Source organism: Haemorhous mexicanus, chromosome Z (assembly GCF_027477595.1).
Source record: "Haemorhous mexicanus isolate bHaeMex1 chromosome Z, bHaeMex1.pri, whole genome shotgun sequence".
Classification (NCBI taxonomy): domain Eukaryota; kingdom Metazoa; phylum Chordata; class Aves; order Passeriformes; family Fringillidae; genus Haemorhous; species Haemorhous mexicanus.
In genome coordinates this window covers 994,072-1,018,144 of record NC_082381.1, presented here as the reverse complement: position 1 = coordinate 1,018,144, position 24,073 = coordinate 994,072, and the positions used below count along the sequence as shown (strand labels likewise).

Here is a 24,073-nt window from a genome sequence, read left to right as displayed (position 1 = left end):
CTAGTGCTTCATCAAAAATAGGGAAGGTTTTACTCAAATAACAACCAGTATGTCTGATGCTGGAGATGGCAACTTCTCACACTCTCAACTATTATGTTAAATGGCCTGGCATTTCATAAACTGACTGGTTTATGAATTGGCTTACTTCAATGAACAGACATCTTAATCTCATTGCATTCATGCGCCTGCTAGCTTTTCGGCTTCTTTCTCATTATTCCAAATCAAATAATGAAGAGCAGATATCCCAACACCCTTATGAACATCCTTGCTGCATAAGAACAAAAATGTCATTGTGATACCAGAAAAGCTAGGTGTTTTGTTGACTGCTATTACTGCACCAGACACACTGTACCAGACTTTTAAAACACACACACAAATGCAAGCTCATTTCACCTTTTTTTTTTTTTTTTTTTTTTTGTTCTTTTGTTTTTAATTGCTGTTGTAGATGACTGCGTATTACAGACAACTCTACCCCCCGGGCAAAAAAGAAAAACTATTTTCTTTGTTATCACTTGCATTTTGCTTCTGTTTGTAACTGGGGCCATTGTATTCATCTGGAGAAAGGCACGAACCAAAACCCAGCCTGTCAATAAAGGACGATATGAGAAGCTGACAAATCACTCCAAAACCTTTCCTTCCTCTGTGAGCAACTATCACAAGAATCCCAGTTACCATGAGGATCAAGTGATTGAATACAGAGATAGAGATTATGAAGATGATGATGACGAAGATGACATTGTATACATGGGCAAGGATGGCACAATTTATCACAAATTTAGATATGGACTCTTGGAGGATGATGAGGAAGACGAGCTAGAATATGATGATGAGAGTTACTCATTTAGATAACTTTTTACTAGTGTACTAACAGTAAATTAGTCCTACTTTACTGTTTTTCCTATGAAATTATAGGTATTTAGTTAATATTTGTTTAGTTACTTGATAGCATCCTGACCTCCAATTTTTTTGCTATTAATTATTGTGAAACAAGAATTATTTCTAGAAATATTTCTAGAAATTCACTTTTTCTAAATAAATCTTTTCTAGGATTTTAAGTAGCACCCCGGATATAATCTGGTTAACAGACCAAGTTTCTATGCATTTGTGTGGAGAATAATCCTTTCTCAATATGTATTTGTGTAACTAACACAAACTTTTCTTCAGACATTTTGAAGAACCATGCCAATCACTACTACAAATGTGATAAGCAAGATGGGTGCATCTACCTGATGAATGCCACTGGGAGGGGATGCCAGTAGTTCACTAATTTGTGATTAGTTACACAGCAATTCATAATAGAAGAGGCAACTTGGAGGAATTTACTTAGATTTTCTTCATAATTACCTGGTGTTCCCTGAAGCAAACACGTTCCACTTCATAATATTTACAGTGTACTTTCCTGTGAATTCATGTATCTATGACATGATATTTTAAGACTTAGGACTCTAACTACTTCTTATAACTATATCTTATTCACAGTTTGTATGAAATAGAACAAAAATATTTTATATATCACCCTCTGATTAATCTTTACTGCAGTGTTTGTCAAAAAATCTTACATTTTACAGATGAATTTCTTGGTTTACAACAAAGGGCAATATTGTCTATAAGCATGGCACACACACACCAATTCTGCACCATGAGCAGGTGGTGTTTATATTTTAAATGGCTCAGGATGCTCAGACAATGGCAAAGGGGATATTTGCACTTTTCTGTTAATTTTTATTACTATTACAGAAATAAAAATGTATCATTCTGAAGAAAAGTATGGCCATTTGTTGTGAATAAATTCTTTAGCCATCTTATATTTGCTGTTACTCACCACATCTCATTAAATCTCAGAGTTTCTCTAGGCTTCCAGTAAGGATCTGCCCTAAAAACAATAAGGGTGTATATGTAGATTTACTGTTTACAAGGAATTGTGTAAAAATACCAGCTTTTCACGGCTCAATGACTCAGTGGAATTTTCAGTATTATATAAGCCTAAAGACCTCAGGATAGTTACATCTGTAAGATTAAAAATGTTTTATGGAGAGGTTTATTGCTTCCAATTTTAATTTTAACCTTCTAGTCATTGCACCTTCAGTAAGAAAGAGAAATTAAAGGTAATGTGACTTCACAAAAGCTGAAACAAGCACCTATGTTTAGGAAAAGCTATAAAACAGCATTTGACAGCAAGGTACTTCAGAAAGACAAGTTATCTTTCATTTTAAAATCTAAAAAAACAGAAGAGGAAAAGAAGAGTGAAAAATCAGTTTGAAAGATGATACTGCTAACCTGGTTTTCTAAACTTGTTTAAATTAACAATATGCTTTATTCTTGTTGTTAGTGGCTCATAACAACTGTGAGGATGAGCTCTGACACACTTCCTCACATTTAAAAGGCTTATTCTTAGCTATGCCTGAGCAATCTGAAACCAGAATGATAATATGCATTTTCTTTATGGGCTCATAGGTTATGAAATTATATTATTATCAAAGGGCCAGATGACCTTGGAGGGGCAACAAATCATTGAAACCATGGTGCCATAGTCAGGACTTTGGTTACTCAGTCCTTTTGCCATGCCCTGGTTTCCTGGGGGCAATGGGGCCCATCTGACAAGGCAGGGAAAAAGCATCTTTGGTCAGAGACTCGCCAGACTCCTGAAGAGGGCTTTAAATTAGATTTGTTGAGGAGGGTGTCTGCCCATCCCAATCAGGCCAGTCAAATATTAACACCTTTAATGGATGCCCAGAAGAGCATCAACATCTGTAAAAGAAAATCACATTCAATATCTTTCAAAGTGTTAAGTTTGAAAATAGTACTCAAGGAGACACAAATTTAGGAACCTGTATTTCTTTTCTACAACTAGAAATCCCTACTATGAGTCTAAAAGAAGACCAAGAAAATAAAAGCACAAGGAAATAATTCTAGTCTTGTTCTAAAGAAACTTCATGGAAAACTGGAAGAACCAAGGAAGGCAGTAAAAAAAAATTACAGAGAACACTGGAAATTCTGTTTTTCTGAATTATTTTATCCCTTCTATTAATCTAAGTTACTTACACTTTTTCCTGAAATAAAGGCATCCAATTATTTTTTTAATATTGTCTAGTCCTTTTTACCTATCATCACCATTTCCCAGCTCTGACTCCCATTGTCACAAACATTTATAAAGTTCTGGTCTCCTGGAAAACATAAATCTTTCTAATTATTCATCAAGACTAACAGATTCAAAAACTTTTTTAAAAGTACCCTAGCAAGTGCAGCCTTCTGTTTCAATAATTTCTCTTTCATCTTTCTACTTTGTGTTTTTGGAGGATACCTATTCCATATTACAATCAGACTGCAAGACATGTGACCCCGCAGAATAATGATTTTACCTGGTTTTTGAACAACAACAAACTCTGCTCTGTGAGCTGGCCCATTCCTGGGGATTCCTGAATTTTCAAGAAGCCTGTCCCCATGCACTGAGCTTCTCTGGACAGTCTGTAGCACAAGATGTCAATGCAAGGGTTTTTCCCTATTTGTTCCTCCATTTCAGAGAGTGTCACAACTGGTACTTTTGTAAACCTAATATCAGTGAGTCTTAAAAGCTCATCTCTTCAAGGAGAGCACTGTTCACAGAACTGACAAAATACAATTTTCCCTACATCTTAAACATTCAATCATTAAAAAGCACACACACAAAACACATCCAGTTCACCATAATTTTATTTTACTCCATTTTGGACAATGTACTGCATGCTGTCCAGATCTCTAGAAAGTGAAAAAAATTTCTTTATTCTTTTCTCTCTTGAACAAATTTTCATACGGATATAAATAATTCCTCTAATTATGCAGCCCATTTATTTTGTTTAAGTAATTTCAACCACACCTGAACTCATTTTGGTAAGAATTATAATGGCATGTGCTACAAGGTTTCAAGATTTTTTAACTCTGTGTAGGAATTTGCTTATGAAATGAGTTTGGAGACATCAGAAAATATGTCTCATTTTTATGTTTATTTTTACTGGCTTACTGCTACTACTGAGCACTTAATAACAGATTCCAGAAAACATTTTATGTATGAAGTATAATGTCATTCTGAACTGATACTATAGCAGCAACAATGGTGACCAAGAATTAGCAAACCTCAGCACTGCTGTAACTACACATTCCCATAAGTGGAAGAGTTGTTACCTAAGTCTTACCTTCTTCTAAAACGACTTTCTTTTTGTCAGGTCACTGGAATAATGGGAAACAGTATTTTTCTGTTAACTCCTCCTGCAAGCTTCAATTGAGTCTCTTCTGTGTACATTTTGGGTTAAAATTCTCCACTCACTGATGTGCATTAAAGCATTTACTAGCCTAATCTAACTGCATTCAAGCAGTGTTTATTTTGTGTTATGCAAATCACACTATCATTTTTCAGAGAACTGCTCTACTCATAGGTTTGGCAAGAAGGGTTTTTCTTTTTCATTTATGACGATGAGCAGAGAGGAGCAAGAGATTAACATACAGACCTTGAAAACATGGGGAGTCAAATCACTTGTAACATAGGAATGCTGATATAGTTAAGTACTGGCATGAACCACACCTATGCTTAGACCTGTACTGGTTACCAACTTTTTGACGAACGTCTATTCAATCTAGATTTATAATACACACAGGAAATTCCACTATAACTGGCACTTTATTTCACTAAGTTTTATAATCCTTGCTTTTCCTTATAAATGGAAGTTCCTATTGAGTTTGAATGCTTAAAACACTGTACTTTTGCAATCAGCTAAATATTACACATACACAATTAGTACTTGCACACTACCCTTTCTATATACACTTACCTTCAGAATAATAACATCTAAAACTCTAGTTTTGTTGTGCTGGCTAGTTATATAAAATGCTCTTGGCTTTCTGACACAAAGCGGTAACAGTTCAGTTATCTTTACTTTCAATAGGTTATATAAGAAAATAATTGTACCATTTGAAATACAGCATAATATTACAAATGTATAATGTTTTTACATCCTCATTCATATGAAATCCAGATTGTCTGTATCTACTTACCAAGCCACTTGTCAATTGCATTCTCATATTTTTTTTGGTCCTTTAACCAGTCTTGATGCCACCTAAGGTTTGCAATAACACTTGAGTAATTTTGACCCAAACTTTGTTTCCAACTGATAAACTGTTGTTTGTTATACTCATGAACAGAAGAAGAAACCTTTGGATAGTTTATTATAGAGCGAAGTATTTTGTCCAAAGAATGCACAGTTGCTGGGAATTTTATGGCAAGATTTGTAAGCTCTTCTGGATCAGCAGTAAGGTCTGTAACAAACAAAAAGTCAGTTAGGATTCAATTTACACTGAAGTAAATTAACGAGTCAGTCAAGACATAAAAGCAGAATACCAAAGAGTTGGGGCAGTACTGAAGAGCCATCTGAATATGTGATGTATTTCCACTTGCCAGTTCTCAGCATATACACAGAGGAATTCACATTGCATCCATGGAACTCACTTAGCACCCAGGAGGGCCGAGGTCCTCTGGGCGACACTTTGCTCTCAGCCTTTTCACGTAGCAGTGGCATAAGAGAATATCCACTGAGGTTCTGTGGGACAGGAATTCTTGCTATATCTAAGGAAAGATACACAAAACCAAAATGCTACTGCAGTTTTCAGTTTTAAAAAAGTCTAACACAATGCTACCAATGTCTGAATGTTGACAATAAAATGTGCTCTCCTAATTATTATCACAAAACACACAATAAAAAATACATTAAGAAACTTCCCAAGGCAAGCTGCCCTGCACCTTGAAATATATCACCAAATATATCATCCATGTATAACTTAACCTTTAACAGAAGTTTGTGAAAAGGGATCACAATAGTCTCCTTTGATGGATGGTACCGTTTTATTCTTTAATCACAGTTGCAAACATTTCTCTTTTGCTCTGACTATATCAGGCAGAAGAAAAAGAATAACATAGCATGAAAGGACCATAAAAGCTCCCTATCCAACATGTTTTAGCCATTTATTTTTTGAACAACAAAGGTGCCAAGCTCATCTGTAGCATTCCTCATTAGTGTATAATGAAATGCTTCGTAAAAGTTGTCCATTATTATCACCTATAACTGGTGGGGACACTTGAGGAGCAGGGCCACTTGCTTCTCTGGCAGGACTGGAGGTAGAGATGATATGATATGATATTTGAGGTGGTATCAACATGGTGCAAGTACAGAAAACACTGGATGACTCCATAGCCTACCAGACGGCCACTGGTAATATCCAGATGCTGTAATATCCATAAGCTCTGCAGCATCAACTTATACCGCAAGTTTCCCTAGCTCCCAAAGATCAGGTTAAAAGACTGCAAAGGTTTTTCAGAAACATTCTGAAAAACATAGCTGAGAATCCCAAGCATGTTCTAAAAACTATGTATGACAGTACTGTTGTTTTTAATCACCCCACTCAACATTGTTTATAGTAATTCAAAATTCAAAACTTTCCATTTCACAGAGCACTATGGTAGCATTTAATCTGTTCTGTGTTGACTGGTGATACTCTGTGCATATAAATTGCTCATAGGTGACTCTTTCCTTCATCAGCACACATCTTACATCTTCCTTTTTGTCCTCTGCCTAGACAGCATCTGACAAGTACTAGGAAGACCCATAACATATAAACCCAGCAAGCAGCCACTGATCATGCATAGGCCAAAAAATTTGAACAAATACACACAACACTCCAACAAATGAAAAAAGGATATGGGCACTTCTGTCATTCTAAACCAGTAACGCTATTACTTGCAATAACTGGATTTTCTATGTGCAAAGAATGTTCCAGCCATTCAGCAGCTCCTGCATTTCCAATAGAGAGCCAAAGGTATTTCCATACAGACCAACAAAGATAGTGCTGCCTGGAGATTATGCTACATCCTGTTACAAAAGGCAAGAGCTGTTGCAGTTCCTACTGTACATTCGTATCACTCAGATTCTGCTGGAATCAAAACATTTACACTTATTCTCAAGGCCAATGCAGGAGGCACTCTTGACCAAAGCATTTGGATGGCATCTTAAAGAGAGATTATTTCCCTGTGACAACACAAAGCAAAGCAAATAAATTTGTCACAAAAATAGACTTGAAATCTGTTTCCTCACTAGTCAGCAGCAGCATGTAGACATAATACATGATAGAGATGGCTCTTCAAGTTCTCATTTTTGTCATACGTGCCTTTTTGTCATTCAGAGTATAGAGAAGGGGAACTGCCAGAACAGAAGGAATGAATTATGCACATAAAGTTCTGGAGAAAAAAAGCCCAAATGAAAAACCCCAGGAGGAAAAGACAGAAGGATGTTAAACCATCTGACCAATTATGTCACTTGGGAAAAAGAGACAAAGAAATACGAGATTTTTAACTTTTTACATAGGCTTCCATAACTTGTATAAGATCCATATGTAGTACAGATACATATACGTAACAATTTGATGTCAAAATTTGGAAGAGAAAGCCACTCAGATTTGATATCCTATTTTTCCCTGGATAACTGGTTCAAAAGTTTTGAGAAGACACAAACAGATAAATAACTCCTGTTTAATTTTTAGAAAATCAACTTAAAACAATATCAAAGTGACATATACTACCAGAAGTACAGTTTTATTCACTCATGTTCTCCAGGCAATTGCAGTTTACATGTGACACCTCTTAGAGAGCAAGCCTTCCAGACTGGTTTGAAAAGAACATTTCTTGTGATTGGAAGCCTAAAAGGTCATAGATAAAGCCTCAAAAGGTAACTTTACCTGATGTTTAATTCCAATTAGAATTCTCTCTTGCATGATTTATCACAGATAGCTGTTCAAAAATTCCCTCTTAAAAGTGATTTCCATCTAAATAATTTAAATTTATTTCTTTTTATTTTATTCTCTGTCCAATACTGAGTATTTTCCTATCTCATAAGGTAAGAATGGATATTCATTATCACATCTTTTTATGTGTGCTCAGATAATTTTTACTTTTCGTATACAAAGCTTTCATCACACTTCTTCCACATGACTCTTCATAAAAGACATTCCTTTGCTAAGTTAATGAACCAGTCCTCCTCCTTTCAAGTTTAATCTCTTCTCTGGATGCACTTACACTGTAATTTCTGTAGTAAACTGTGGGGTGTGAAGGCTAGCAAGGATTATCCATATCTGAAATGCGTTTTATTCCCTTTTTTTACTAACAAATAATCCTATATATAATCAGTCAGTGTAATTATGTGGATGACAGTTACAGTAATAAGGAAGACAATCAGCTTCTTTATTTTATTTTTTCATCCATTTTTTACTTTTTCTTTCATCCATTTTTTACTTTTTCTGTTAAGTCCATATATATATGGTCCACAGATAATTTATCTCCTCTTGTGTTACTATATTGCCTCAAAGTCGAGACATCATTCTGACTATTATAATACAAATGCAGAATAGTAATGGTAACAGGGGAAAAAAAATTGTCACCTGAAATTACTTAACTTACCAAGCATAGTAGGATAGATATCCACAAGAGATACTATATTTGGTATTTGGTGTTGTTCTCTTAAACCTGGCCCCATAACTAAAAGAGGAACGTGGGAACTTCCCTCATACATGCTCATCTTATAGAACTGACGGTGTTCCATAGCAAGTTCTCCATGATCTGCAGTGAATATAACAATTGTTTTCCCAAGAAGCCCAGTATCTCGCAGAGCTGAAATAATCTCACCTGCAACAACAAAAAGATACTGAAAAGGATACATTCAAAATATTTCTTCCAAGGTCTGTACCTGCAAAGGAGCATGCAAATTTCAAGGGACCCTCCTAGTCCAGTGGAGGAAACTCCTCTTTAGTTGCACATACATTTGTGCAATGAAAACACAACATATACTCCTCTATTTTTGTATGTACATTTGTGCAACAAAGACAGGGCCAAGAATTAAGTTGGTAGTTAAGCACTAAGGCATTTTAAATATTAAAATTTTAGGATGATTCATGTATAAACATACTAGTTAAAATATGTTATAAAATTACAATTGCAGTGCTGTTACTTTGCAATCCCTTATTTCTTAAACCTGTAAGGCTTCCATTGTTTCATTCATAAAATGAATTAATATTACCAATCTAATATGCTGTCCTGGTCATAGGCCTAAAATATTAGCTTATGTGATCATGAATTTCATATTAGTATGCAAACAACTTCTTGCTCATTCATGGTCACTTTTCAAATCAAAAAATAAAATGCTGTAAATGAAGACCAACTTGCATTGTAAATTTTTTATCTGTAGATCTTCCTGCCAACTCTGAAGAACTCTGAATGTACAATTAATTATTTCTTCATAACTTTCAATAATGTGCTTCTAAGGAACATTCCAAATGTAACTTTATTCTTCAGTTGATGTGTAACAGCTGTTATCCAGTCTACACATTTGAAATCAGCTTCTAAGGAAAACGACTTAAGCCCTAAAATTTATCTTTTCTTCCAGCTCAGCTTTTATGGTCTGTCCCCTTCAGAAAAACGTTTCCATTATTTCAGTTAGCACTTAATCAAAGAGATTTAGTTCCTCTTGTACATGGGCGTCCTGCGTACAGAGGAAAAGATGGGTGGAGTTTCCAGCACTATTTAATAACACACCACCTATGTCATGGAGGGGGCATGGTTTTCAGCAGGAGACTCTAAGGTGTGTTGAAGTTGATTTAGTCTTGTGAACTGTTCCCTGAACTGCTGCTGAAATCCAGGGAGGCTGAAACTGTTTCTGAAACCCTGACAAGCTGTAACTATTCCTGGAGCAGCGGGAAGATGAGACAAGATGCTGCTGCCACCACTGCTGCTAGTGCTTCTGCCACTGCTGGCACTGTCAGGGCCATCACTTACAGCAGCAGGACCCTTGTTTTGGATTAATTAGCTCTACAGGCTTTGTTTTGTCCCTGTTTTCCATTGTTTCCTCCAGGCTGGAGGAAGAATAATAAATTGCAGAAAATTTTTTGCCTCATTGCTTTTGTTTTTCTGAGCTGTATGGTCCAGTGTGGAGGGGATGAAGATGACAGGTGCCATCTTGCCTGTCTGGGAAAACCACATTAGGTACTCTCTTTGGGGGGTGTTTTTGCTTTCTTGATGGTGAACACCCTTCCTCTGGGTGAGCACTCTCCTTTTGTGTCCTCTTTTGTCTATATTGTTGTCTTTATTGCAAGTTTTTCGGCAAAGTTTTTTCCACTTCTGGTCCCTCCTAGTATTTCCTGTGCTATCAAAAGGGGATGGGGGAGGAGGGGCAGCTTGCATGGGGTAATTTTCCCACAGAGTTTTAAACCAGTGCAATGGGTCATGCCATATTTTGCTGCAGTCATTGGTTTTCTACAGAGCTTTTGACTGCTGGCTTTGATTACTTTTCAGAGTGCTCTCAACTCACCTAAAAGGCTATCCTGTCATTTGTCATATAGACTGAATAAGCAACTTCCACAACTTACTTCCAGATATAAATTAGGGTGTTTTGCTTTCTATTTTTTCATCCAAAAATTAGCCCTATCAGCATTTTCTTAAAAAAATCAGAACTAGAAAACCCACTGTGTAATAAGACATTACCTACCTAGCATGGCATCTGTCTCTGCACACATAGCATAATAAAATGCTCTAATATTTCTCACTTCTTCCTTTGTAAACTCTCCTGTGCAATTCTTGGTGTACGACGAGTAATAGTCTACTGGATGCATCTCTGAAAGAGAAGACCACTTGGGTATTTTAATAGCTTCATAATTTACCTAAAAAATAAGAGGAAATTAACATTACTTTAGCAACTGAATTAAACAAGTTTTTTAACACAGATTTAATTTTAAAAATTATAGCATAAATTCACAGTTCTCAATTTGTGGCCCAGGAAACATTAAGTGCTTTTTTGTCACACCATACAGGTATCTCCTCCATACTTCCCCAGAGTTCCACAGGTAAATTGTTTTTTAAAAACCTGTGAAATACAACTAGAAGCTAAGGCTAGGAGCCACAAACATGTGCTTCACCAAGTGCTGTATATTTTAAAGAGATATATCACAGAACAGTCTTCTAGAGTAGGAACAGAATATTGGCATAGAGTCTTTGTAACTGTAGAATAACTATAAACCTATGGATCTAAAAGATAAGGTGTTATGCGGGACTAGAGACCAACATGGAATACCATGTTGTCTGGGAAAGCTTCCAGGACAGTGACGACAAGTCTTGGCATCTTGATAAAAAGAACTGACTACATTAATCCAATTTTCTAATACTTTCTACATGTTTCTAAATATGTCAATCCATTTAGTTACAAAAAAATATAACATCAGTATGAAACCAAAAAGCCAATCTAATTTTACATTCAAACTATGCATAGTCACAGATATTGTCTGCTTCAGTACTAGCTTTAGAGTCTTGAAATTTGACATACACATTTAGCCTTGGCTGTCGTACTTGTTAATATTCCCTTAAATAAAAGGGAATTTGAGGCAATTTCCTTTTGTACTTTCACTTGTTACTTGGAGGAAAAGCTGGATAGCTAAACAAATTGAGAAATCTGCAAGAGTTCAAGCACCCACAGAAGTAAAACCTGGCTTTGTAACAGTCAAATAGACAGAACAAAGTGTAAGTTTCCTTAGGATCAATAGAAAACACACTGCTAGAAAAAAATCATTAAGATAAAATAATAATGCTTTAGCCATTTTCTTACTGCTCAAGGTCCTTGGCTACATTTTGGAGTTACATTTTGGACTTTGCAAATGGTATTTATTAGCTGCTTAATACAAGAGAGAAAAAAGTGTCCCTCTCCATCCATGATTCTTTTCTACAGGACTTCAGCCTAGTTTTAAGTATTCACAAAGCCACAATCCCTTTGTCTGTCTATGATAATGTCCTGGGTAACCCAAAATGTTACTGTAGTCCATATCCATCTGTGCCATAAGATTGTTACTGTGCCTTTAAGACCCAAAGCATGGCTGGAACCAGAACTGCAAGGCAGTTGGGAGATGCCAATCCCTTTAAAAGGTCAAGAAACTTAAGCTGACTTCCTCTTCTGCTGAAGGAGGAAACTCTGCTTCAGAGGGGGGAGTGATATGGGTGAATTTCTGGGCTTCCACCTGTAGCAACTTGGAAAAACTACATTTAGCAAACTGTATTCTTTGCAAACTCTATAGGCAGCTAAGCTTGATCAGGGGGTTGGGCCACCCCACATCAGTGTCCAGAGACCAGTTTCCCCTGCTCCCTTGTCCAGCACACCAGCAGATCAGAAGGCACCAGCACCAACATTGGTGGAATCCGGCCAGTGCGAGAGGAAGCAGTGAACAGTGGTGCTGACCCCACATGTGCCAGAACTTCCCATCTGCCACTAGACTTTCATATGCTCCAACTTTCCCAGGAGGGTTTGCTGCCATCCATTCCCTTTGTTTCTTGGAGTGCATGGTCATCCATGGCAGGTGGCACCTTGGAAAGAGCCTGACACCACTTTCTCTTTGCCCCCTTCAGGCAGTCAGCAGTGGGAGGCTGTCAGATTAGAAGGGGGCAGCACTCCACCAGTTTGGGGTCTCTTTGTTCCTCTGGAGCTCCTGGGATTCAGCAAGTTTGTATCTAGTGATTATTCACCGCTATTTTTCGCATGTTGCTGTTTCACTTGTTATTAAACTTATTTTTTCACTTATATCTATTGATATCGGTTCCTTATTGCTGGAAAGGGATAGGTTGAAACTAAGAGGAGGAACTCATTTTAGAATATCTACCTCTTTGAATAGTCTCAAACTAAGACACACAATTCATAACTAGGAAAGAAGCCACACGCCCTGAAAAAATGACATCTTGTGTGAAATACAGGGGACCATCTGGTTCACAATACAGTTTCACAAATATACCGTGTTGATACTCTGTTCTGTATTACAGCCCAAATAAACAGGACATTTAATTCAGTTCTTCATCTATGCGATACAACTTCTTAATGAGACTACCTCTGTGATTTTAAAAGACTGCTTCTTCCATGACCAAAAAAGAGCTACACTGCAGAAGAACTGGCCAATGGTCAGTAAATGCTAACATGTGGCCCACACAATGCAGTACGTACACACAGTGGTGGGAAGGAGCCCAGCAAACTGTGCAGTTAAGGTACTCTGACTGGATAAAAGATGACAAAAATTTGTCAAAGATGTTAAAACGTCTGTGACTCCAAAAAAAGTACCTGTGCTCCCCAAGATACTTCTAACCTAGTAATCAGCACCCAGCAAGTTCTCCTTAACAACTAAGCTAGATCTTGCTTTTTGTAATTGAAAGGGTTTTTTCCCCAAGCTCTTCCTCTCCCCACAAACTTCTCACCATTCCCAGAAGAACACACAACCCTCACTATTATGAAAAAAATTCACATCTCTCAACCTTCATTTGTAAATCCTTTTTTTCTAAGTATTTGTATTTTTGGTACACCTAGATAAAGAGGTTTAGCAGTTCTGTCGTGGAAAAGGCCACAAGTTACATAAATTGCATATGGAGGGGTTTTTTGAAGTATAAAGTCTTATCAACCTAATTCTAATTCTACAGCTGCGTAGAATATTAATGCCCTTCTGCAATTAAATCTATTGCAGTACATTTATATTTTATGGCAGTTAATTTTATGGCAGTTAATGGCAATGGGAAACTATACAAGACTGAAAAAAAGTATTTCTTCTTTGGAATGGAGTTCTAAATCTTAGTTTTACACATACAGACAAAAGGACATTTTCTTGTGCTTGAAAACCTACAGTAGCACAGAAAAAGTTAACAGAAAAGGAAGGCGTCTGTTGTGTCTTCTGTTGCTTTATGTTCTAGGTCCATACTACAGAAAAAAACAATCTCTCAACTGTCAAACTCAAACAAAATTATTACACATAGCATCATTTCTAACAAGCAAAATACAGAATGTTCATAACAATGAGCTTCAGACCAAAATTAATTTACAGCTAAGAAGAGCAACAATTTCATTTTCCTTAATATGTTTCTAGCCATTGAACGCTATACTTACTTATTGATTCAATGACTACTGCTAACAAACCTTTTCTCACAACAGAGACAAATTTGGCACTTCTATTTTCTTAGCCTTTAATCAGAAATCTAACATCTCCTTCAAGTACTTTCTTACTGTGTAGTGAAATATCAAAACTGGGTCTATCCTGAAAAGCCAGGGATAAAATACTGTTTGTAATAAGTACAGTTATTAATAAATTAATATTTAAATTTTTTATTCACATACCTTTTCAAGCCAATAGGGAGATGTTAAAAACGTAGAGGATCCAAAATTTTCTCCCGCATAGGGTGATGGATACGGGTGTGGTAAATTTAGTCCCAAGTAAAGAATAAATGGTTGAGTAAAGTTAACAGCTTCTTCCTTTATCCAATTTACTGCTTTATCAGTATTCTGCCAATCTGTTTCCATTACTCTAAACTGCTTCCTGTGGCCTGTAAGTTTCACCATGGGTCTTCCTTCTTGTCGGAGCAGGAAGTTAACATCCCTAGTCCAAGCTTCCACACGGTTACTGAAAATACATACACAAGTCACATACTCAACAGAAAATGCTTTCAGTTTTTCTCCAAGCAAAAAAACATTATGAATTCCTGAAGAATTTCTCCTATACTTTCAGTTGCAATCTATTTCCAATTCCTGCAAAAAGGAGAATTATTATTCAATTCAGCAATAATGATTGTGCATCTATTTTATATTCAGACATTCAGCCTTCTTATGTCTGCTTCTGAATCTTCTTTCTTATTTATTATCCATTTATGTCAGAACGGCTCTTCTCACATCTACAAATTAATACTTAGATATACCACTCCATCTTGTAGACCCTCCTCCATGTTTTGGAGATATTTGCACACTATTTATTTGTAAACAGGGCCTGAGATTTTTATGGGAAAGAGTCTAATGGGAAATAACTTTACTGGTGAGGCTGCCTTTAGAAACAACATTATGGATGTGGCTTGTACTATCAATTAAACACACTTTAGACAAAAATCTGTAAGGATTACTTTTCTTGTATAAATCCTATCAAACAAGTAACAGAAGAGTACGATGAAAGCAAGGAGGAGGAAAAACCAGCAACATTTTAATGATAAAATATTTTTTGAACAGATTTTCTAATGTCTCTCTAAAACACTAAAAAAAAAATCTTAGTTGCCAATGTCCTTGTTTCTTTGCTAGAGTGAATGATGGTGGACATTGGTAAGAGGCAGACTATCTAAGACCTTGACTAATCTTCATCTTGTTCATGGCAATTTTAATACAACCAACCAAATTACACAGAAAAGTATAAAACTGCTCAAAGTTTGATCACATGTTTTTATCAAAAAACAACATTATTATTGTTTATAGAGCATCCAACCAGTTTTATCCCTGAAGGAATTTTACCAGTGCACTTTAACTTCCAGAAAGGCTATCTGTAACAATTTTTTAATTGTTTTAACTTCTTGTTTAGGCTCACACTTTCAACCTAAACAGGCTTAAATAAATTACTTAGAACAAATTAAGGTATCTGGTTTACAGAGAAAGCATGTTTCATAAACATTAAAATTAAATTATGATAAAGGAGTGTGTGGGTGTGTCTAATTGCACCTAATGTCATAATACTGATTTATACAGACAAAAAATACTATGTAGGCCATAGGCCAGTCTGATTATCCAGTCAGACTGAGATTAGGATCAAGTTTAAAGAACAAAATCCCCTCATCACTAAAAAGGAGGCATTAAGTAACTCTAACCTGTTTATTATTAAAGAAAAAGCGTCTCATTATTATTTCAACAACAGACATCATTATTAATCAGTGAGATAGAGCATGTTCAGAAAAACAACACAGAATGAAGATTCCCCAGCAGCCCATGGAGAAGATGGTGAGGAAGGCTGGCCCCTGCAGTCCATGGAACAGATACCCACTTGTAGCCTATGGAGTACCCCACACCAAAGCATACGGATATCCAAAGAAGGCTGTGATCCGGTGGAAAGCCTGCACTGGACTTCCAGCAGGACCTACGGACCTGCAGAGAAAAGAATCCATGCTGGAGCAGGTTTACTGGCAGGACATGTGACCCTCTGGGGAGACCCACACTGGAGCAGTTTGTTCCTGAAGGAGTGCATCCTATGGAAGGAACCCATACTGAGCCCATGGGAAGGACTAACTTTGGAGAAATCAGTGGGGGAGGGACCCCACACTGAAACAGAAGAAGGTAAGGAGTTCTTCCCTCATGAGGAAGGGAGAACTGTGGCAAAGACAATGTGTGATGAACTGACCACAGTCCCCATTCCCAAACCCCTGTGAGTAGATGGGGTTGAGAATTTGGAAGTTAAGCCTGGGTAGAAGGGTGGTGGAAAAGAGTTTTAAGATTTGGGTTTACTTCTCATTGCCTTACTCTGGCTTCTAATAAAATTAATTTTCCTAAGTTAAGTCTGTTTTGCTGGGTACCTGAGTGATCTCTCTCAGTCCTTACCTTCACCATTGAGTCATTTTCTCCTTCTTGCCCACTGGAAGAGGTGGAGTCACAAAACAGTTTGTTCTATCATGGTGGCCCTGGTGTGTCCATCCAGGGTCAACCCACCACAACAGCACAAGTCTTTGAACAATTACGGCCTTCAAAAAAAACCCTCAAAACCTCTGACATTTTGTGACAGTAGGCTTAATATTTAATTATTATAGATATGGGGTTTTGTTCTGTTCTTCCTACATTGTTAGTATTACCAGGAAGTCAGGGAGTCTTAAGGCAAGGCAAAAACAGTTTATGAATTTCACTTACGGAGCAATAATACCAGTGGTAGAAAATAACCATTCATACTGGGCAAAACCAGTTTCTGTATTACCTTTCAACTACAGGTAAAAGCCAAAGTACAGCTGCAAGAGATATGCTTCCTTCTCCATAAAGCTGCAGGACAGATCTCTGCTAGTACCTAACACAATTTCTTTTAAGTTAAAGCTACTATCATTTCAACCGGAGACCGAAACCACAGTATCCTACAGCACACTACATGATTTGTTCGCTGCTGCCCATTTCACGGCAGGAGAATCTACCTGATTACCTTACTGAATGATGTCCAGAAGTAAAGTCCAGTTTCCCAAACTTCTGCGTATGGTAGCCATGCTTCTCCATGAGATCCATCCATGTTACATAATCTGGATCTAGACCTTTGAAGTTATTCCAAGATTCTGTTATATGAGTGAAAAGACCACTCCACATAGCTGGGAAAAAAAAAAGATGAGTGATTAGTACTCCCCACCCATAAGGCTGGGAAGGGATTAATCTTCTCTTTATTACAGAGGTAAAAAGTCCAAAAGTGATGCAATATAGCAAGGAATACAAAGTATTCATCTTCCAAATCTTATTTCATAATCAATACAAGTATCAAAATTTACTCAAATAATCCCCATAAGAGCAGAAGAAGGTCCTATCTTTCCAGGTGCTATGCAATCATTAAATCAAGTTCTAATTAGATCAGAAAATATTCTTCGTGATTTCTGAAAGAAAATGGCATGGTAGTACAGATCTTGATGAAACAATCCTGTATTTACATGTGTTTCAGAATATTAGTTACCCTCATTACAGTTAGATTTAATGTGAGTTTAAAGTTAAGTATATTTGTGGAGAGAATTTACAATATAGTATTCTCATAAATATAATATGCCCTCAATTTTATTCTTTTTGGGTAATCTACTTCACTACCAGTTGCAGAAACAAAGTGAGAATATTAAAGAAGATACCAAGAAGAAAGGAAATCAAGGCAAGATCTGCAAAGGAACTATGAGGGAAGATTTTTTAAAGTGAATTCCTATTTCTTTGCAGCTTATCAAGAAATCATTTGCTCTTTCCAGTGCTAATTTAGAATTAAAGATAGTCCCAAAACAGAACTAAGTCATTTCACAAGCAATAGAAATATGCTGTAAGCAAAGAGCATCAATCCCACATGGCAATGCTGGTCCTTTCCCTACCCCAAAGCCCTCTTTCCCACTATCTCTTCTGGTATCACCCCTTACACCTCCACAGTGGCTGTACCCTCAGTTCCTTGCAGGTACCTAAGCTCCTGGCTAAGCAAAAGATGTCCTGCTGGTTCAGAGCCCCACATAATGAGCTCAGTAGTCACAGCTACCTACAACGCTATACACAACTGATTAATTGTTTAATTCATTATGCATTTTCTTTCCCACAGGAGTACTAATCTGCCATTTTCACAAACTTCTTAAAATTAAATAACATAAAGTACTGTTCTTAGCAATAAAAATTGGCTGAAAGACTCAAGCATCAAGAAAAGGAAAGGAAGCCTGCTAGGGTCTCTCTTTCTAGCTGGTGAGAGTGACCCCGAGAAAAGTTCGAAAGTTTCTTTTCCCAGCCCGGTGCTTGAAGAAGAAGTCAGGGCTCTTCATTTTTTCGGTCTCAAGATTGTTTATTGCATCTTATTTATAAAGTTCTTTCTCCCTGTCCAGCTGAGATCTGCTTGGCAGGACAGCTAGAGGCACTCCCCCACCCCCAGGGCGGTGTTATCTTTATATACTACAAACTACGTGTACAATATTTACAGTTATTTTCCAATACCTATCATCTATATTAGACAGTGAGTTTCTACTTTAGACCAATCTAAAAGTGTTGACATCACCAGACAAGATGGAGATAGAGAAGAAGAAGAAAGGCTAGACACGCCTAAATCTCTCCATCTTGTCACCAGAAACCCCTATACCAAAAATCCTAAAACCTACATTTAGACTCTGTAATTATTTTATTCTTACACTATTTACACTATTGTGGCTTTTATCTCTTTCTATAAAGGTGACAAGTTGTTCCGTGGTCTGAATCGAACACGCTGGTGTTCTGGGCTGTGTGCCAGAACACCAGCGTGGGTTTTTGAGCTCCCTGGCAAGGGTCCCAGGAAACTCCAGACTCTCAAAGGAATGTCTTGAGTTCCGACAGAAGCCCACCTGCTAGTTCATGTAACGTCACCCACTTAAAATGTGACCATGAGAAAAAAGAATGGGGACTAGGTAATCAATAAAGAGAATATTAAAAATGTAACACTATATATGACTGCCTTTGTCTGCTGCTTCTTTCAGTGTATGTTTTGAGAGGAAGATGGACCTTTTTATAGCTAGTTTAAGGAGGATTTAGATGTTATACAGATTAAGGAGGATCTTTGCAACAACTGAAATAGGCAGAAATGTTTTAAGATGTAATCTTTGATTGAGGAATATAGTTTCCTTTTATCTTCCTAGCAAATTCTGCAAGTGTGAAATTGAACACAGAACAAGAATCGCATTAAGTAAAGAAAAACATGGAAGTATTCAATTAAAGCTACTGAAAGATGCATCATGTGTCTAGAAGACAGTGGCAACTGCTACCACTTTATTCAGCTATTATTATTTATTACTCTTTGCTGAATATAGGAAAGATATTTATTAACTTTATATTGGGAAAAGACAGTAGTTCTGAGTGTAGTTTCAGCACCGCAGCAGAACAAATTGATGATTTCTCTATAAATCCTGAAGATTTTTTAAAAATCTGAAGCTTCAGTGGAGTTTGTAAAAAGATTTGGAGGCTTACACTTAACTGAAAAAAGGGGGAACAAAAAAATAAAGGAGGAAACATAAGAAACAGAAGAGATAAACAGATGCAAGAAAAGAATACCACAAGAATTCAAACATGAACTAAAAAACAAAGGATCTTCTTGAAAAACAAAACAATTCCCTCCCCATTAAATCATTTCAAATTTCCCATCATTACCATATATTTAAATTGACATGTGCAAGCATTTATCTGGTGTTTTGCTTGGTTCTACCTGCACGGGAAGGACAACAAATTGGAGAATTGGTATAGGCATTGAGAAAGACAGTGCCATGTCTTTTCATAAAATTTATGGAAGGTAAATCCACAGTCTGATTTCCTGGCAAAAATGTCAAGCGTCCATCCTGCAATGAGACAAAAGCAACACATAAACAGCATTAATGCAAATTATCAGCTGCATTAATTCATATATTTGTTACCATGGACTGGAGTTGCTCAAATGCTACCAATTCTACGCAGGTTTGGAAAACAGTGTTGAGAAGCTCTAAGCAGAATAAAAAATGGATCACTTTTGAAAAAGTGCAATGGAAAAGATAACTGGGCTTCTTTACAGTAAAATTAATTCCCCCGTATCACTATACATATTCCAAGCTCCAGTTCTTCAGGGGTGGGGTCGTATCATGACATATTCAATGGGAATAGGTACAGTGAAAGGTAAAAAGGAGTAAGGCTGAATCCCAATGTAGATGTGTGCACTAGCACATATTTCTGTGAAACCATCATTGATTCCTCACCCTTTCTAAAGGTTTATCCGTACCACTTCTCTGTGAACTTATTTGAAACTAAGGACTGGAAAAGGGATCAGAAAGATCCCTTTTCTATTCTCCCACAGAAATTCCACCCACAATGGTTCCCTTTTGATACTTCCATAATGCTAGTTTTGATGCTTTTATATTTTAATAACCTATTTGTTTAGACAAATTTTTCAATCAGTAACTTAAAAAAGATTAAACATTTTGAGTAGGTAATTTTACAGTAAAAGATTATAATCACATGAAATCAGGTTTCATGCAGAGTGCCATATTTCACGTCATTGTGCTTTATCTGTCACTTTTATTCCTTTCCTTGGTTGAATTAGATGTGCCAACACAGCCCCAGCCTGACTGACTCTTCAGTGAACAGACAGGCTATAGTGCATCTGCAGTTTTAACTGCAGGAAAATGTAATTCCCAGCATTTGGTTTCTAGCAGAAATATTCTTGGATAATCCAGCACTGTAGAGAGTCATTTCATCTGGCACCAGTAGATATAACTGCCAGAGCATCCCAGCCTCTGAACTCAGCTCATATCAGAACATGTTAAATGAGCAATCACCTAATCTTGTATACTACTACAAATGGTATCTTGAACAAGCACTCGGTAGGACAAACTGGAAATAAAGCTGTAATATACAATAAGAACTTGAACAAAACTTTGGGCTGAAAGTGCTCTTTAGAAAGTTGACCAGGTTCCAGATAGGATAGGGTTCATTTTTGCAGTAGCCAGGAGGAGACAAGGCTAAGACATGGAGATTATTGTGTAACATCTCATGTCAGCTTCCAGGAACACGGCAGGGGGGTCCCTTCCAGGTCAGAGTAGTGTGGCAGCCAACAGATACTGTTGGGCTCTGCATAGCAGAGTATGGTGAATTGCTCACCTCTCTTGTACAGTTTTGTTATTAACATTATTGCTGTTACTGTTCTAGTAAATTGTTCTAGTTCTGCTGTTTCTAATAAATCGTTCTTACCCCAGTCCATGACCTTTATCTTTTGTGTCTCCAATTCCCTGCTCCAGCCTGCCATGGAGGAATGGGAGGGGGACAGAGAAGTGAGCAAGTGGCACATGGTTTGGAGTGATTTAGTGGGAACACTAAATTGGAGAATACTATTCCTAAACCATGACAAAAGTACTCAATGCTGTGCAGACCTGTCAACAACACACTCTCAAGTTTCTCCAACAAAGTCTTGTTTGAACAGCTAGAGACAAGAGCTCCTTACATTGATACTGTGATACCATATTCAATGACACAGCAGCAAAATAACTTCATGTTCTTGGTGTCACAGTACACTTGGGGTACTGTGACATGACTATTGTTTCTACAGATGACAGGGTAAAATAGAAAGCATCTTGAATTGGCTGAGAAGGTGGAAGCTCAACACCTATTTCAGGAAATCCACCCCCTAATAACTGTGTAGGATTTCTAGGTTTTGAAGTACCTAAGGAAATAAAATTACTTTAACACAAACAAACACCTTTCATCCAGAAACTTGAGCTGCATTGGAGGTAAAGGCTGTCATCCATCACACAGTAAATTTCAAGTAGCAATTCAGGAGCTTAATTGCCTACTAGCACATTTCAGCAGGAAACCCTTGGAATAGCACAATACCTGATGTGACACAGCAGCAGAAAGCTAGCTGTTCAAGCAAGAGGTCACTGTTCTGCAGGCCAAACACAATCCAGCATCACTGTGAAGAAAATTTTTGTCCCACTTGGCAAAACAGCTGTGATTCCTTCATAGGCAGTGTGACCCACAACAAAGGCAGGCATAGTTTCTAATAAAAGCCCAGACCTTTTAACAGCCTGCAGGACTTAAGCTTTTGTCCAGAAAAACTATTCATTTCAACAGTACCCCCATCCTTCCTATTCTCTACTAGTGATGTAATCAAAATGGTTCATATATTTCTACCTTCAAATCCATCTCAGAAAAAAACTTACACATTTCTTTTACGATACTCTTCTTTGTATGCACTACGCAAAGATAACACTGTTCAAAAACAGTACCTTGTCCTTAATTGTTTCCATAAGAATTCCACAAAAATAGCGGGTTTTATATTTTTCTTTTTTAAGGGTTCCCTCATTAATCACCATAATACAGTTTATGAGAATCTTCCTGCTTAAAGGAGACATATAAAAGTTCAGCTAAGGTTTGTCTGCAGCCTCTTCTAGCATCTGGATATAAAATGGACATTGAGTAACTCTCAGGATCTTAAATACTGTAACTTTAACTATTGGCAAATAGACTTCTAGTAAAAGCTGAAAATTTGGAGAAAAAAACACATATTATTTTGGAATATTAAGAGAGACTATTTACTGAAAATAAAATTAACAGACAATAGAGTCAAAGGAAGGAAAGTGAATACAGAGCTATTACATAAATAAAGAAGGAGCTATTTCTTTATCTTTGAAATTACAATGAATGTGTTTAAAGATAGGGTTTGAAAAAAAGATAATATATGTTTGCCAAATATTTAGGAAAAAGTCATCCCAAGAAAAACAGGCAGCAGGCAAGAAGCCAACTGCTTTTATGTGTGCAGTCAAGGAGGGAAGCCCAAGAAGGCTAGCGATCGAACTTCCTCAACAGTCAAAGAGAAGTGATGAAACCTGAAAGCACCTGGAGCTTAACACCATGGAGCTTATGTTTGATTCCACAACAAGGAGTGTTCCGGAGAGTTAGAGAAACCAAGGCTCCCCGGAGTAAAACACATCAAAGCATTTCTAGTGTGCTGGTGGGCACAGTGAGAAAACTGCGAAGATACATGTAAGGATTAGTATCAGTGAGTGAGAAAATTTCTGTGTCTGAAGGGTAACCCAAATATATTATAAATCACTGTAATGAAGCCACTAAATGCCTACTGCTATAGATACATGTCTGACAAGTTTACAGTGTTGTTATACCTTATAAGAGCCTCAGTAAACCAGTATTTGGTGCTCAGTAAGTCAGTAATTTCATCTGTGATTCTAGAAATTCGCTATCCCGTTTGATGTGGAGACTTAACACTGACAGGATTTACAATGGGAAGGGTAATAGGGTTTAGTGACCTTGCTTGCCATCCAGCTTTTCAAGCGAACCATTCACTGTATATACCAGCCCGGCTCCAGGGGCGGCTGCTCAGCCACGGAGACCTGCTGGCACGCCCCCCTCCCGGGCGACAAGCTGTATCACACCAGACCGTGGGAGCCACCTGCGCAGAGGTTTTCGGCTGCTGTGAAGCCTCTGATGCGAGCAAGGCGCACGTTCAGGGAAGCGGGCCGCATTTGGTTCGGAACACTGGGGTGAGCACTCGGGGTGCGGATGTCTCGCCGCACGGCGGACCCGCCGCTGCTGCTGCCGCTGCAGCAGGAAATCCCCGCTTGCGCATGCCCGTGCCTCTGGCCTAGGTAATGCATCCGTACAGCCGCGGTGTCTCATGCTCCGTACTTCCATCCAGGCCACCGCCGAGGATTCCACCCCTCGCCCCGTAGTGGTGTCCTTCCACGGCCCGATCACTCACCAAGGAGTCGCAGACCACCAACACCACGTTAGATCGGGGCTGGTCCCCGGCGGCGGCGGGCCACGGCCTTGCTCCCGCCCCGGCGGCCATAAGGAGCAGTGCCAGACCGGCTAGCTCCAGCGGCCCGCCGTCTCGCATCGCCCCGCCACCGTAGCCCCCAGCTCTCTAACCGAGGAGCAGCAGTTCCGAAAGCAGATTCCGGGACTCTGGCCACAGCGTACGATTTCACCCCGCCGCGCGCTACCCTTTCACTGCGGCCTACAACTGCCACGGTGCTCAGGGCAGCGGCTTG

At 38.0% G+C, this 24,073-nt stretch overlaps 2 protein-coding genes across 6 annotated transcripts in view; one reads left to right on the top strand and one right to left on the bottom strand.

Annotated features, from left to right (window-relative positions):
* The window catches only part of PCSK5 (proprotein convertase subtilisin/kexin type 5), a 223,206-nt gene extending 221,443 nt beyond the window's left edge, over nucleotides 1-1,763 (top strand). For both annotated transcript variants that reach the window (XM_059873883.1, XM_059873882.1), the window contains one exon: nucleotides 446-1,763. In XM_059873883.1, the coding sequence (XP_059729866.1) occupies nucleotides 446-849 (404 nt within the window). In that variant the 3' untranslated portion in view covers nucleotides 850-1,763. The remainder of the gene's footprint in view (nucleotides 1-445) is intronic.
* On the bottom strand, nucleotides 450-24,066 carry ARSK (arylsulfatase family member K). 4 transcript variants are annotated; one of them, XM_059873900.1, is made up of 10 exons: nucleotides 23,782-24,066; nucleotides 19,747-19,876; nucleotides 17,005-17,164; nucleotides 14,196-14,478; nucleotides 10,554-10,725; nucleotides 8,474-8,698; nucleotides 5,477-5,593; nucleotides 5,026-5,286; nucleotides 1,823-1,873; nucleotides 450-583 (listed from the first exon to the last, which is right to left on the bottom strand). In XM_059873900.1, the coding sequence occupies exons 1-9, from the start codon at nucleotides 23,917-23,919 to the stop codon at nucleotides 1,839-1,841; spliced, it is 1,521 nt and encodes a 506-aa protein (XP_059729883.1). In that variant the 5' UTR covers nucleotides 23,920-24,066; the 3' UTR covers nucleotides 450-583; nucleotides 1,823-1,838. The 4 variants fall into 4 exon arrangements, with proteins under 4 accessions (XP_059729883.1, XP_059729880.1, XP_059729882.1 ...); XM_059873897.1 differs by having other exon boundaries at nucleotides 5,369-5,593; nucleotides 23,782-24,062; XM_059873899.1 differs by lacking the exon at nucleotides 23,782-24,066 and adding an exon at nucleotides 23,330-23,468 and having other exon boundaries at nucleotides 5,369-5,593.
* Nucleotides 24,067-24,073: the final 7 nt, after the last annotated feature.